Raw genomic sequence first — 15,894 nt, forward strand, 5'->3', positions numbered from 1 at the left:
AGGACACGCAATAGGTTCCGTGCTTCGTTTCCTTTAAGTGAATGTATTTCTCTGTGTCCGCTTTTGATTGAATTATCCTACTTTAAGCAGGTAAAACCACCATCATTTGTCCTTGTTTATTGTGCTACACGTCCTTCGCTCGTCTTTCATGAAAACCTCTGAGCCTACATTCCGTGTTATGGTACATCACTTCCCTTTCTGATGAGACCTTGTTTACATACACACTCTACAAAGTCATCGAAGACATTTGTCAGGTATGTTTTCACAGACTTATCATTAACAGATATACTTACCAAATATGTGATAGTTAAACTGATTGTTAAAATATCACAGTGTCTTTGCTGAAGCAAATATGTCTGGGAGCGAAACTGTGCCAATCATTAAAAAATGTACAAACTGTGAGATAACGTAATGATATAATGTAAGATGTTGGGTTTTTTGTACCAAAGGAATAGTTCTAATTGTATGATAAACGTGACGATCTCAATTTCCCTTTTGTGAATTTTCCATTTATGGATAGCAGTATACCTGCATCTCCAACCTTTGGTTTTTACATGTCACAGTTGATTCGATGTTCAAGGACCTGTTTCCTTTTTTAACGATTTTCTTAAGAGAAGTCGTCAACTGACCGACAAACTCGGAACACGAGGGTTCAGGTACAAGATGCGGGTTGATAAAAATTTGGAAAAGTTTTATGGTCGCCATAGTGATCTCATTGAGAAAAATTCTATTTCTTTGTGCGACATGAAGCTGGTCGTGTTTGATGCTCGTTAGTTTGGTATAGGTTCCGTTGTTGTATACCTTGTTCTTATTTGAGAACGTGACATTACTACTTGGATTGACCAAGGTATACATGGCGGGTTTTGTCGATGAAGCAGAAGACGCTTACTCTTCCGGAATACCTGGTCTTATTCTCCTTGTTGTTGAGTGTGAACTATAATTATGTTGCCATGTTGGTATGATGTGTTTTATTTACAAAATTGGACTAAAGTTTCCCCATTTAATATGGATAAATTTCAGGTATTTATGTACTACATAAGTAGTTTGTGATCAAACGATACACCACAACAGAAGTATACATAGAGTTACAACACAAAAGTCAGCTATGATACAGAAGGTGAAAGATGGCCGACAATTACTTCATTTAAGTCACATGTTTAAACAAAAATTGATGTCATGAATCAAGTAAATATGGTACACGATTTACTTTTAGACCAGCAAACATATGAAGAAATTTCTCCATGTTTGATATCAATAATGTGAGAGTCCAAAACATTTACACAGAATGAAACTAATTGTCACCTAAATGATTGTGTAAAATCATGGACGAGTTATTGAAAACCGAAAACGTTACAAATCATGAAGTTTAATCCTGTATCTAAATTTGTAATTACGGTTTATTATCGTGTATTATTTTACAATATCGTGTGCTGAATCGATCTATTCACTGGTGTCTTTTGTATAATCATTTTTCCTTAAATGTGCTAGTTGAACATCTTTTGTTTAAACATTTGTACTGAAAGCTGCTAATCATTTGTGTCTTATAAATGCTTTAGACATGATTATCATTGCAGTTGATCATAACACATGTTTATTTCTTTGTTTTTTCATTTAAGGTGGAAAGTTACACTACTATGACGTCAGTATCTACCCCTTTCATAGCCACCACAGATGACGTCACTCCTACGACTTGGAATCTCGTCAGTTCCACGCCAAAACCCGGGAAAGATCTCCCCGTCCTACCAGTAGTAATGATGCTCTTGTTTGGCGGAACCGGAAATATTCTAGCTTTGGTTCTTCTCATTTGCACGTCACGAAAACACAAATGGCGGACATTTTACCGGCTCGTGTTGGCCCTCGCAGTCTCGGATTTTATAGGCCTCGTTGGCCCACTTCCGGTTTCCATTACCGCTTATGTCAATAACAAGAAATGGATGGGAGGGCAAGCGGTGTGTGACTTGATGTCGTTTTTCTTTATATTTGCTGGAATGACATCGGCGATGCTTGCAGCAGCAATGTCCTTAGACCGTTTTCTGGCTGTGTGGTTCCCATTTTTCTACACTAATGTGTTAGGTAAACGTCGTGTTAACATCACAATGGCAGGGATATGTACTTTTGCATTCATCTTGGCTTGCCTACCTTTAATGGGTATAAACGAGAATGTCCATCAGTTTCCTGGAACTTGGTGTTTCTTTAATCAGTTTGCTACAGACGCCGGTGGTAAGCTGTTTTCTTACCTTTATGCCTCTCTCGGGATGGGTATGGTCGGGATGATGGTGGTCCTAAATACATTGGTCATTGTAGTGCTGATCAGACGGAGGCTCCTAAAAACTAACCATGAAGGTCGGGCGACCTCAGAGTCACGGCGAGCTGGTGACGTGTTCAACGTGGTGTTCCTAGTGGTGCTCATGATGGTGTTTACTATCTGCTGGCTTCCGTTAATGGTTGAGTATTGTATCTTTGTATGGCAGTGTTTGTGTCCCCTGCTTCTTACACCACATCGCCGACACCGTTTGAAATTTTAATGAAGAAATAAACGATGATATCAAATCTACTTTAACATGGATAAATTAATTCTGTTTCTTTTTATCACAAACTATTGATTTGTCTCAGAACTTTAATCTAACATTTCCGGAATGATGTCGGTAAATCGAATGTACCTTGAAATCAACGTAATGAACGATAAAGGCCGCGTTTTCTGTTTGTTAAAAAGTTTCCGGAAAATAGATACACGTGTCTTTAACACTGTTTTTATCTTTTCAAAAACATATTTCAAATATTCCATTTTAAAAACAAAGAACAATCAATTCTAAATGGACATCTCACAAATTATATTGACTATGTTAATTTTCCTCAAGTAAACACAAGTCGGCTGGTGTTGGAAACGGAGGAAATTCGAGAGTTAATAATTATCACATAACTGCAACCCCTGTTTATAATAAATCACAATCTGTACACGTTATTAGTTATAGAGGTCAATTTACGTAGTGAGTTGTGAGACACAAAAAACAACTTCTCTTAACTTGTTAAAGGGCCAGAGCGAAGATTTTTATCAAGTTAAAAAACAACACTACGACAACAATTCAAACGTACATTCTGCCCTCGATAATCTTAATGTTGATTTGGTTACCGAGATCGGAGTCTTGTATACAGCAGGCCCTGGTTGCTCAAAAATTGTTATATCTGAAAATGTATGATTAATAGAACCTTTTTATATCTTAACATACATGTTTTATAAGATCTTTTTTATAACTTAACATACCTGTTTTATAAGATCTTTTTTATAACTTAACATACCTGTTTAATAAGATATTTTTATATCTTAACATACCTGTTTAATAAGATCTTTTTATATCTTAACATACCTGTTTTATAAGATCTTTTTATATCTTAACATACCTGTTTTATAAGATCTTTTTTATAACTTAACATACCTGTTTAATAAGATATTTTTATATCTTAACATACCTGTTTAATAAGATCTTTTTATATCTTAACATACCTGTTTTATAAGATCTTTTTATATCTTAACAAACGTGTTTAATAAGATCTTTTTTATAACTTAACATACCTGTTTAATAAGATCTTTTTATGTCTTAACATACCTGTTTTATAAGATCTTTTTATATCTTAACATACCTGTTTAATAAGATCTTTTTATATCTTAACATACCTGTTTAATAAGATCTTTTTATATCATGTTTTAACAAACCTGTTTTATAAGATCTTTTTTATATCTTAACAAACATGTTTAATAAGATCTTTTTTGTCTTAACATACCTGTTTTATAAGATCTTTTTATATTTTAACAAACATGTTTAATAAGGTCTTTTTTGTCTTAACATACCTGTTTTATAAGATCTTTTTTATAACTTAACATACCTGTTTAATAAGATCTTTTTTGTCTTAACATACCTGTTTTATAAGATCTTTTTATATCTTAACAAACATGTTTAATAAGGTCTTTTTTGTCTTAACTACCTGTTTTATAAGATCTTTTTTATAACTTAACATACCTGTTTAATAAGATCTTTTTTGTCTTAACATACATGTTTCATAAGATCTTTTTTATAACTTAACAAACATGTTTAATAAGATCTTTTTTATATCTTAACATACATGTTTTATAAGATCTTTTTTATATCTTAACATACCTGTTTAATAAGATCTTTTTATGTCTTAACATACATGTTTTATAAGATCTTTTTTATAACTTAACAAACATGTTTAATAAGATCTTTTTTATATCTTAACATACATGTTTTATAAGATCTTTTTTATATCTTAACATACCTGTTTAATAAGATCTTTTTTGTCTTAACATACATGTTTTATAAGATCTTTTTTATAACTTAACAAACATGTTTAATAAGATCTTTTTTATATCTTAACATACATGTTTTATAAGATCTTTTTTATAACTTAACAAACATGTTTAATAAGATCTTTTTTATAACTTAACATACATGTTTAATAGAATCTATTTATATCTTAACATACATATTTACTAGGATATTTTTATATCATAACATACATGTTTAATGGGATCTATTTATATCTTAAAATGCACGTTTAATAAGATCTATTTATATCTTGCCATGCATGTTTAATAAGATCTATTTATATCTTAACATGCATGTTTAATAAGATCTATTTATATCTTAACATGCATGTTTACTAGGATCTATTTATATCTTGCCATGCATTGCAGTAAAAGAAAAAAATCTTGTTATTTACATTTGATACTTACGATAGTGAGCATAGTTTACCGGAAGTAGTAGGTGGCGCCATTTGAGCGCCATAATAAGAAACCAACATCAGAAGAGCAAATTCTCAAATGAACTCGTTTATTTACTTTTTTTGTGAATTAATTTACCTGGCAATATAAGAACTAGTTGTCATACATAATTCTTCAAGTATAAAGATCATGTTTAGATACCCTGTAGGATTGTAAACAAACACATATAAGAGTAGTGACAATAGCGCGTGACTTGCGCAAATCTAATCGCCATGTGTAATATCCCGAACCGCTAACATAGAATTTGATTAGCGCTATCCACAGTCTATGTATTTTGTTACGTCCCAGTTTTTATTTATGTGTTGTTCCCGGTCAGCATTGCTAAATAAACATCCCCCGAAGAACCCTGAATATTTGAAGACGCAAGGGAAGATTTACTTTCATTTATTCGCTTATCAATTTATATAGATATTTACATCTTATCATTACAGGTACGAATATTAATCAACCAATCAGCGCTCGGCGATATCGACCGTTTAAGTGACCTGATGGTCATGAGGCTGGCTCTGGCAAATCAAATCATTGATCCCTGGATATATTTAATTCTTCGGAAAGACTCCATAACTACGGTTATCAAAATAGGAAAACGTGCTCTTAACAAGGGAGGTTTTCTAAAACGGAAGTATCCAGAAAACGTCCGAACCGGATCTGGTAAAACTTGCTCGACCGCGACGAGTACAGCTGGAGATCGTACATCGGAGAGTCGTACCTCGGATGAAGAATCGGAAATGGAGGTTGAGGTACATGCGCGGTGTGGACACGAACTCTCCCATGTTTAGCAAATTGATTGTCATGAGCCCTTACTGACATATCGGTATTTCTTATAGTTTTGTAATGTTACTGAATAAGATAAAAAATGAAGGTCTTAGTCACCAATATTGGAATTTCCATAATGAAATTACTAGCACCACTTTCGTTTCCAAGAAACTTCACATCAATTACCGTTACGTAGAAAAGTTAAATGTTTATTGTTTGTTTTTTCTGTGATTGAATGTATTTTTTTCTTGAATAATAAGTAAAACATCATTCAGTGTTTTTCTGTTTGTTTTTACTATGATTGAATGTATTTTTTTCTTGATTAATAAGTAAAACATCATTCAGTGATCTTATTTTTCTGTTTGTGATTTAACTATTTTGACTGGTTTTTATTTTTTTATCTAAGCATTGAACTGCTTTGTATCTATATACATTGGGATATGAATATCAACGCGATAAGGAGAAATCCAGTAAAGCACGTCCAGGGAACATGCTCAGTATACTTCTATCCAGTTGGCATTTACAATGCTCATGAATGTCAACTGAAAGCAGTTCAATGTATATGTTATCATATTCAATTTTCATCTGGTAATATTGTTCGCATAACTTGCGATTTTCCTAGGACGTTGTCAGTTCTCGGTCTGGTTATTCACAAGGGACTAAGGTCACACTGTAGCAATACAATGGATACAGTAAACGATTAGAGATATAAACATAAATATATATATATATTTACAGATTAGTTGTTTAGGAGGTATACACCAAATATTCTAAGAAATAGAGGATTATAAATTCTCCGTGGTGGAATGGTGTAGTGTCTGTGGTGTAACGATCTAGCTTTGTTACACAATGGAAAGGAACCACAACACATTGTCAAAATCAACACTTATACTGTTAACACGGACCCAAACAGGTGGAGAAATCCGTCATGTGACATGGGGTGTAAGGACGATTCTGTAAACTTATTACACAAATTATATTGACTATCTATTAATTGATGATGATCTTTGACGGAAGTTTTTTCCCAAATGCATTGAACTGGTTACCGCCATTAACGTCCTTCCTCACAGAATATAAGTCGTAAATGTTTAAAGTTATTATTATAAATCAATACATCTATCGATCGATCAATTTGTTTATCTATTAAGTGAGTGAGTGAGTGAGTGAGTGAGTGGGTGGGTGGGTGGGTGGGAGGGTCGGTCGGTGGGTGGGTGGGTCGGTATTGGGTCGGTGGGTATTGGGTGGGTGGGTGGGTGAGTGAATTGTAACTTTTTTATAACTGAATTTATTCTACAACAATTACAAAACAGACTTTCCCTGCTCTTGTTTGGAGGGAATGGGGGTGTGGTTGGGAGAGTTGGGGGTGGGGGTGGGAGGGGAGAGGAGGAGGGGCAGAACGCAGGGTGGGTGGGTCGGTGGGTGGGTCGGTGGGTGGGTGGTTCGGTGGGTATTGGGTGGGTGGGTGGGTGAGTGAATTATAACTTTTTTTATAACTGAATTTATTCTACAACAATTACAAAACAGACTTTCCCTGCTATTGTTTGGAGGGAATGGGGGTGTGGTTGGGAGAGTTGGGGGTGGGGGTGGGAGGGGAGAGGAGGAGGGGCAGAACGCAGGGAAAACCCCCATGGCTGAGTTAGTGACTCCAACAAGTCCGCTCGGTGAGTCAAACTATGGACGTGTAGTGTATAAGCACTGAGCCACACGAATACTAATTAGTACAATTCATATTTATTTCAATGATAATTTGATTATCAAAGACAATGATGATTAAGGTGTTTTCATGGGAGAATTAAAAGTTTGCTGAAATTGGGAGTTAATTATCCATTGTTTTGTCAAGTTAAAGAAAGAGTTGTGTTCATTTCATATGACGACCATATCGTCGTCAACCATTATATATAAAATATAAAGTAGTTTTAAACAATTTTAAGTAGATAGCTCTAACTCTATATTTTTGCACAATACGCCTTGTGTCACACTTATGTCACAAACTGCGAATCTTGTGTTCTTGCTTTCGACGAGATTTTTTTTAAAAATAAATTTTAAACGGATAGAGATTGATAAATGATGGAATCCTTGTGTTAAAACCCAAACTGATGTTCAATAGTTAGGTGGGTTAGTTTGATAAATCAGGACGGAAATAGGCCTATGATTACTAGATTCATCCATCCGTCTAGTTTCCTGTGTAAATAGCATTAAACATTATATATATAAGGTGTAGATAATGCACACTGTGACATACATTATTTAGAAACAAAATTATTAAATATCAGAGTTTGTCAAACTTTGTCTGGAAAACAAGAAAAAATACTAATATGTCAACATAAAGATAATCCCAACTTAAAGTCAACAAGAGTTCCTCGGAACTGGATGTGTCGCCTGCATAAAGTGTCACGGTCACCCAGAACTGGATGTGTCGCCTGCATAAAGTGTCACGGTCACCCAGAACTGGATGTGTCGCCTGCATAAAGTGTCACGGTCACCCAGAACTGTATGTGTCGCCTGCATAAAGTGTCACGGTCACCCAGAACTGTATGTGTCGCCTGCATAAAGTGTCACAGTCACCCAGAACTGGATGTGTCGCCTGCATAAAGTGTCACGGTCACCCAGAACTGTATGTGTCGCCTGCATAAAGTGTCACGGTCACCCAGAACTGTATGTGTCGCCTGCATAAAGTGTCACGGTCACCCAGAACTGTATGTGTCGCCTGCATAAAGTGTCACGGTCACCCAGAACTGTATGTGTCGCCTGCATAAAGTGTCACGGTCACCCAGAAATCGAACTGGATGTCAAAACTAACATGTACCCTTCCAACAAGAAGCCATATACTAAATTTCATTTTGGTAACTCAAAGCATAAACGAAAGAAGTGCGGAAAACTTTCGTACGGACGCCGCCGACGCGTGACGACGGACAAAGTGATCACTTAATGTCCGCCAGCTCTGCAGGCGACACAATAAAACTAGGATAAACGATGAACAAAAGAATGATTTACAGGAAGATTCCTGAAAAAGTACAAGGAAAATAAGGCAACGTGTTAAGGAAGAGTAAGCGTTTTCTGCTTCATCGACGCAACCTGCAATGCAAATCTTGGTCGATGCAAGTGCGTAATGTCACGTGCTCAAATGAGAACAAGTTATACAACAACGGAACCAGCAGGCAAACTAACGAACATCAAACACGTCCAGCTTTATATCACACGAAGAAATATAATATTTCTCAATGAGATCACTATGACGACCTTAAACTTCCTTTTGATGAAATTGTAAAGATCACTTCATTCCTCTTGTGAGCATTTCAGTCAATTCGAAATCTGAATTCACATTTGTTACTAGCTAAAGTCTGAAGCAAAAAGGAATAATTTTTTAACAAAAAAAAAATTATGAGCTGTCTTTTCCATACAGTTTGCGCGACTGAATTTCATTTTGATTTAAACATATTTTATTTTTTAACAAAAAAAAAATTATGAGCATGTTTAAATACAATTATAATATACGAAAAAAAAACGAGAGAGAGAGAGAGAGAGAGAGAGAGAGAGAGAGAGAGAGAGAGAGAGAGAGAGAGAGAGAGAGAGAGAGAGAGAGTGAGAGAGAGAGTTTAAATAACAGTCTCTTGATACAAACAACACAAGTAAAAATACAAAACGCTTTTCATAACTTTCAAACTGAATTTCATCCTCGAAAAGGACGAAAACAAAACCTTCATAAAACTGCCTTTAACGCTATAAAATTCTTAATCAGTAATTTAACATTCACTCCTTTATTTGAGAAAGCGAACGTCTTACCACAGAAACTCTTCATCCCGTGTGATTTTATAGTGTAATTATTGTCAATGCAAATTACACCCTGAGCTTTTTTAAATGACGACGGAAATATTGCGTTTTTCATTTTGCATATAAAGTAAAACCTCGTTATTTCGACGTCAAATCATTCTAAGACCTTGTTTAGTTCGAAGTGTTTCTTCTGTACCGTACAAACTTTTCATCAAATATACGATTTGAAGTGCGACTGTTTAATTTGATATCTGTAACAGGAAAAATAAGTAGACACACACACTTAAAATATTAGGTCAAGCAATAAGAAATATTTACTTCCCTGTACACGACTGAAAAAACAGGAAGTTTTGCTGGTTCAATGGTCAAACCGGAGGATGATCAGGACTTAAACAGGTTTTCCATGAGTACCGTAATTAAAAATAGGGTTTGTTGGGTAGAAGGAAACAAATCATATTTATGTTTCATCTCACTGGCATGTTTTTATCACAGCTGAATGGTACAAAATCGAGTGATCTAGTAAAACGGAAGGCGACCCGGACGTTTCTAAATGCGTAAGAGTTATCTCCCTTAGACCAGTAATGGTTGTAAAGAGGTAGGGCGATGTTCTGAAATATCGACTGTAGCGTCAAGAAAAAAAACAACAAAAATAATAGTTCATTAAAATGTTTATTCTGTACAAGAAGTAAAAGGTCTATGATATATAAGTCTTGTTGTATTTGTATATATTTCTTTCGTGAATTACAAACAATATTTACTTGTTCTTTAATTATTCGTTGACGGCAATACAACTTTATATATTCAACCAGCATTTATCAAATAAATTTTATTTATTTATTTATTCAATTATTTATCTATTTATTTATTCAAAACAGAAGCAATATGATAAGTTTGTTATGCTGATCTCCAGAAGTAAGAACATTTAATTTTCAGCAAAGAGGTAAATTTCTGATGCATCGCTTGGCAATTTATATAAGAAAGATAATTATTTCCTTTCAATAATTATGAGCGTAATAGATGTGCATGGGCTTGTTTCATCGATATTAAAACAGGTACGCAAAAATCCAGGTCTCACTAATGAAAAATATTGCTTTCTAGTGGGAGAGATTTGGATTTTACATATCACAATTAATCATGTTCATCTGCAACCAGTGTAAATTGTTTGACATTATATTTGTTAAGAATGCGCATGCGCTCCATTCTTCATTCAACTTGTAGCAGAATAGGTTCTCCTTTGTCCGCTGCGACTAAATTCATCGGTCGACTTCCGTCGTAGAAAACTTCCTCGGTTAACGAAACGATTCCCTTTGTTAACAACTGCCGATACAAAATCCTTCCGCAAAAGTATATAGATCCATGGGTCAAGGATTTGATTTGTTAGGGCCAGCCTCATAACCAAAAGGTCACTCAAACGGTCAACACTGCCAAATGCTGATTGGTTGATTATTATCCGTACCTAATATCACAAAGGTCGTGGTTATTTGCGCAGTACATATGATATAAAAATATATCCCGACGCGTGTTCAACACAAAGACATAACATAGATTTTAATGTTATTCAACGGGTGTTCAACACAAAGACATAATATAGATTTTAATGTTATTCAACGCGTGTTCAACATAAAGACATAACATAGATTTTAATGTTATTCAACGCAATGAGTGTTTAACACGAAGACATAATATAGATTATAAGGCGGTCATCCTGATTCTAAGGCAGTTGTCGTGATTATAATGCGGTTGTCGTGATTCTAATGCGGTTGTCGTGATTCTAATGCGGTTGTCGTGATTCTAATGCGGTTGTCGTGATTCTAAGGCAGTTGTCGTGATTATAATGCGGTTGTCGTGATTCTAAGGCAGTTGTCGTGATTATAATGCGGTTGTCGTGATTTTAATGCGGTTGTCGTGATTATAATGCGGTTGTCGTGATTCTAAGGCAGTTGTCGTGATTATAACGTGGTTGTCGCGATTATAATGCGGTTGTCGTGATTATAATGCGGTTGTCGTGATTCTAAGGCAGTTGTCTTGATTCTGAAGCGGTTTTCGTGATTATAATGCGGTTGTCGTGATTTTAATGCGGTTGTCGTGATTCTAAGGCAGTTGTCGTGATTATAATGCGGTTGTCGTGATTCTAAAGCGGTTGTGATCAAATGCGGTTGTCGTGATTCTAATGCGTTTGTCGTGATGCTAAGGCGGTTGTCGTGATTCTAATGCGGTTGTCGTGATTATAATGCGGTTGTCGTGATTCTAATGCGGTTGTCGTGATTCTAAGGCAGTTGTCGTGATTATAACGTGGTTGTCGCGATTATAATGCGGTTGTCGTGATTATAATGCGGTTGTCGTGATTCTAAGGCAGTTGTCGTGATTCTAAGGTTGATATGGTTATCTATGAACCTTAACGAATACTGTGGTATCAATTGTACGTGAGACCATTACTGAGACACTGACCGAGCAAACGGTATTCTTATCCAGCCTTAACGCAATTTTTGGTTTTATATCCCATTCTAATTTTTTCCGTATTAAAATTTCTGAAAACATAATTTGAATTTTTGTATAAACAAAGATACAATACTCAACCATTAACGGAAGCCAGCAGATAGTAAACACCATCATGAGCACCACTAGGAAAACCACGTTGAACACGTCACCAGCTCGCCGTGACTCTGATTTCACCCGACCTCCATGGTCAGTTTTCAGCAGCCTCCGTCTGACCAGCACTACAATGACCAGTGTATTTAGGACCACCATCATCCCGACCATACCCATCCCGAGAGAGGCATAAAGGTAAGAAAACAGCTTACCACCGGCGTCTGTAGCAAACTGATTAAAGAAACACCAAGTTCCTGGAAACTGATGGACATTCTCGTTTATACCCATTAAAGGCATGCAAGCCAGTACCAGTGCCAAGATCCCTAACGCTGCTATTGTAAAACTCGCCCATCTTTTTCCTAACTTACTGGTGTAGAAAAACGGAAACCAAACCGCTAGAAAACGATCCAGAGACATTGCTGCAGCTAACATCGCTGACGTCATTCCAGTAAAAATCAAAGTAAAAGACATAAAAGCGCACGAGATTTCTCCTCCGGTCCACGTCATGTTATTCACATAAGCGGAAATAGAGACCGGAAGTGGGCCTAAGAGACCCAAAAGGTCGGATAATGCGAGAGCTAGCACCAGCCGATAGAAAGCCCTCCATTTATGTCTTTGTGAAGTATGGATGAGAATGATCAATGCAAGAATATTACCACTTCCTCCAAACAAAAGCATCATCGCAACCGGAAGTACAGGGAAATTCCTGCCAAGCTCTGGCGTTGTACAGTTGAAAGTACATGTCATGTTTATGGTATTCAAATGTAGAATATCACCAGTATTCATTGTTGTCATGGGCAACATTTCGTATTTCCTGAAAAAAAAAGAACAATTCTGCAGTTAGATCACAGACATGAGTTTGTTGTGAATTTGTGTAATTATGTTGTTTTGTACTCTCTCCTTATATTCCTGTTATGTTACACATTCTGTTTGCTGTTCCATTTTCAAGACAAAAATATTATTTCAATTGATAATTCTTTTCAAATGCTTTTTTAAGATAGTCATCACATTTCTGGAAAACTTAATTATTTTATGTATTAATCTGAACATGCAAAATAAAACTATTTTGACATCAGTTACAAAATGACGGCAGAAAATCTTATTCAAAGCATCTTCAGTGAAGCGATTAACATACCACAGAAATGATTATTCACACTGGTAATAAAACAAATGAAAATTTGTGAGACTTAAATAATGCGGACCATAAGTAAACAGCGGAAACGAAATAATTTGTCTTTCCTGTTTATCTTCAAGCCTGTCTACTTTATTAATAGTCTGCATATAGCGCTCTAAACATGATCTCTATTGATTTACCTAGATCATGTGAAACATAGCTGAAAGTGAATTATTTTTAAGTGCCTAAAATTTTGCAATTTTCATTGGCAATAAGAAAAAATCGCCGGGGCTCAAATTTCATGGTTTTTCAAAACTTACATTTTCGTTGGCACTTGATAAAATATTACTTACACAATCCACAAGTTTTATAATCCATGTCAGCTTTTGATAAAATACTACTTACACAATCCACAAGTTTTATAATCCATGTCAGCTTTTGATAAAATATTACTTACACAATCCACAAGTTTTATAATCCATGTCAGCTTTTGATAAAATATTACTTACACAATCCACAAGTTTTATAATCCATGTCAGCTTTTGATAAAATATTACTAAAACAATCCACAAGTTTTATAATCCATGTCAGCTTTTGATAAAATATTACTTACACAATCCACAAGTTTTATAACCCATGTCAGTTTTTGATAAAATATTACTTACACAATCCACAAGTTTTATAATCCATGTCAGCTTTTGATAAAATATTACTTACACAATCCACAAGTTTTATAATCCATGTCAGCTTAGTTCTAGTTACCATTTTGTGGAATTATAAAGTTGTGGATGTAGACTACGCATGAATTCAAGGAAAATGAATCCCCACAAAAATAAATAGTTTTACAAAATCCAGAGATATGCAGATATATAATTTGCACGAGTATGGAGATATATAATTTGCACGAGTATGGAGATATATAATTTGCACGAGAATTTCGGACCTGGCTTTAAGTACATATTACCTGACTAGAATTTCCAGAGATATGCAGATATATAATTTGCACGAGAATTTCGGACCCGGCGTTAAGTACATATTTCCTGACTAGAATTTCCAGATGTGATATTTGTTATTGTTTTATATATAATTTGCATGTCGTAAGTACCAGCTTTCGCTTTGCCTATTTTATCGTTGACGTCGTTATATATATATATACCTGACTAGGTGTGAATTTCTAGTCATAGATATGCTTGTGATATATAATTGTGTCATTGTGTTTGTTGTTCTTTGTGTGATATATAATTTGCACGAGATGTTATGGAGATATATAATTTGCACAAAGACAGAATTTAATGTAAGTCTTATTATCTTTAATGTACATATTACCTGACTAGAATTTTTATTTGAATTTATGCAATTGGCAATGGCTAAACGTGTGTATATAATGTTACATGATGGTCAGATGTGTCTATCTCATGAGATATATAATGTTGACTTTGTGTATATCGGTGTGTAAGAGTGTGTATGTTGTTATTTTTAGATATATAGTTTATTGAGTGCACGAGAATCATCGGCCCTGCACTACATGCAGGGATGATATATAGTGTTATATTTTGTAATAACCAAGCATATAGCCTCATACCAGATTATATGTATAATTATAAGAGATAAACGAAATGTACAGTGACAATTTCAGTTAATAAGATCGCTTTTTTAACTTGTACAGATACCTCCCCTTGTTTTTTTTATAATTTGCAAGAGTGTAATGTGTTCTATTTGTATTTGTTACAGGGTGTCGTCCTTATGATCGTAATAAATATACAGAACGAACTCCGGTGTTGTGACGTTTCTTGCAACCCCCGATTACATATGCAGATATATAATTTGCACGAGAATTTCGGACCCGGCGTTAAGTACATATTACCTGACTAGAATTTCTAGAGATATGCAGATATAGAATTTGCACGAGAATTTCGGACCCGGTGTTAAGTACATATTACCTGACTAGAATACCGCCATCACTGTGGGGAAAATTCTTCCGGGTTCCTAAATCCATTTTCTCTATCTCGTTAATTCCCACGAACTAGCTAGAGTACCAGCAGGATGATACTAGTATTTATAATTCATTAATCGGATGTATATAGTGACCCAGATTGATTTCCTCCTTACCAATCATCAATTTCCTTTGTTATTTGAAATCAGTACTATATGGTATATTTTTGTCCTATTTTCGCTGTTGTCCTTAACGAATTGTCGGCTGGAGGCATGCCTTAGGTTTTGTGAGATTTCCTAAAGATTTTATGTTTAATGTGTGAAACCAGTTTTTCTTTCCTTCTGTATCCATGCCGTTATATTTTGATAACATTGGTTCTCCTGCTGTATCTACAAACTTTGACACATGTTTGAGGTCCCTTGACTGACTGTTCTTGGTTTTGACAATCTGCATGCTTGTTGTAATCATGTATTCGATGCTAGTAGGTATATCTGCTTATTTAGTTGATATCACACAGTTTCTATCTTTGAGTCACGTTACAATAGGTGAATAAAAATTAATGTATCTGTTAACCTTGAAATCTGCTTTTTACTACCTTTTTTATTGATTTACCTTAGTTCAGTTTTGGGTTGAAATTTTGGTTTAGTTCAGAAAATAGATTTTGGGAACATTATGATAGGGATGTTGGCATTTTTTGTTCACCTGACCTGAGGAGCCAAGAGAGCTAATGCCGAGGCGTCCACCCGTCCGGCGTCAACTTTTCCAATTAAACGACTTCTTCTCCATAACCAGCAGACCAAAATGTCATGGTATTTGACTGGTGGTTTGCGTTTTTCTCGCTATCTTCTGTCCTGATAATTTTGATATCGGAAACAACATGCCACTGAACGTTCTGAAACTGAAAAAAAAACAAAATGAAGATGTTTGCTTCCG

General features: G+C 35.2%; 2 protein-coding genes across 2 annotated transcripts; one reads left to right on the forward strand and one right to left on the reverse strand.

The window, feature by feature from the left end:
• Positions 1-1,634: 1,634 nt before the first annotated feature.
• On the forward strand, positions 1,635-5,577 carry LOC132558250 (prostaglandin E2 receptor EP4 subtype-like). Its single transcript, XM_060222790.1, has 2 exons — positions 1,635-2,444; positions 5,230-5,577. The coding sequence occupies exons 1-2, from the start codon at positions 1,635-1,637 to the stop codon at positions 5,575-5,577; spliced, it is 1,158 nt and encodes a 385-aa protein (XP_060078773.1).
• A 4,955-nt stretch (positions 5,578-10,532) lies between these two features.
• Positions 10,533-15,024, reverse strand: LOC132558251 (prostaglandin E2 receptor EP4 subtype-like). The gene is made up of 3 exons (XM_060222791.1): positions 14,969-15,024; positions 11,903-12,728; positions 10,533-10,781 (listed from the first exon to the last, which is right to left on the reverse strand). Exons 1-3 carry the CDS (start codon positions 15,022-15,024, stop codon positions 10,533-10,535), a joined length of 1,131 nt encoding a protein of 376 aa, XP_060078774.1.
• Between the last annotated feature and the right edge of the window lie 870 nt (positions 15,025-15,894).

This window comes from Ylistrum balloti, unplaced genomic scaffold (assembly GCF_031769215.1).
Source record: "Ylistrum balloti isolate Yb309-2 unplaced genomic scaffold, AGI_CSIRO_Ybal_v1 Utg370776, whole genome shotgun sequence".
Lineage (NCBI taxonomy): Eukaryota > Metazoa > Mollusca > Bivalvia > Pectinida > Pectinidae > Ylistrum > Ylistrum balloti.

Excerpts from the sequence above, each read along its gene's own strand:
- LOC132558250 (XM_060222790.1), top strand. The coding sequence starts at position 1,635 with ATGACGTCAGTATCTACCCCTTTCATAGCCACCACAGATGACGTCACT. Across the intron at positions 2,445-5,229 it reads TCTGCTGGCTTCCGTTAATG|GTACGAATATTAATCAACCA; the intron begins GTTGAGTATTGT and ends TTATCATTACAG.
- LOC132558251 (XM_060222791.1), bottom strand. The coding sequence starts at position 15,024 with ATGGATTTAGGAACCCGGAAGAATTTTCCCCACAGTGATGGCGGTATT. Across the intron at positions 12,729-14,968 it reads GATGGCGGTATTCTAGTCAG|GAAATACGAAATGTTGCCCA; the intron begins GTAATATGTACT and ends TTTTTTTTTCAG. Across the intron at positions 10,782-11,902 it reads TCTGCTGGCTTCCGTTAATG|GTACGGATAATAATCAACCA; the intron begins GTTGAGTATTGT and ends TTGTGATATTAG.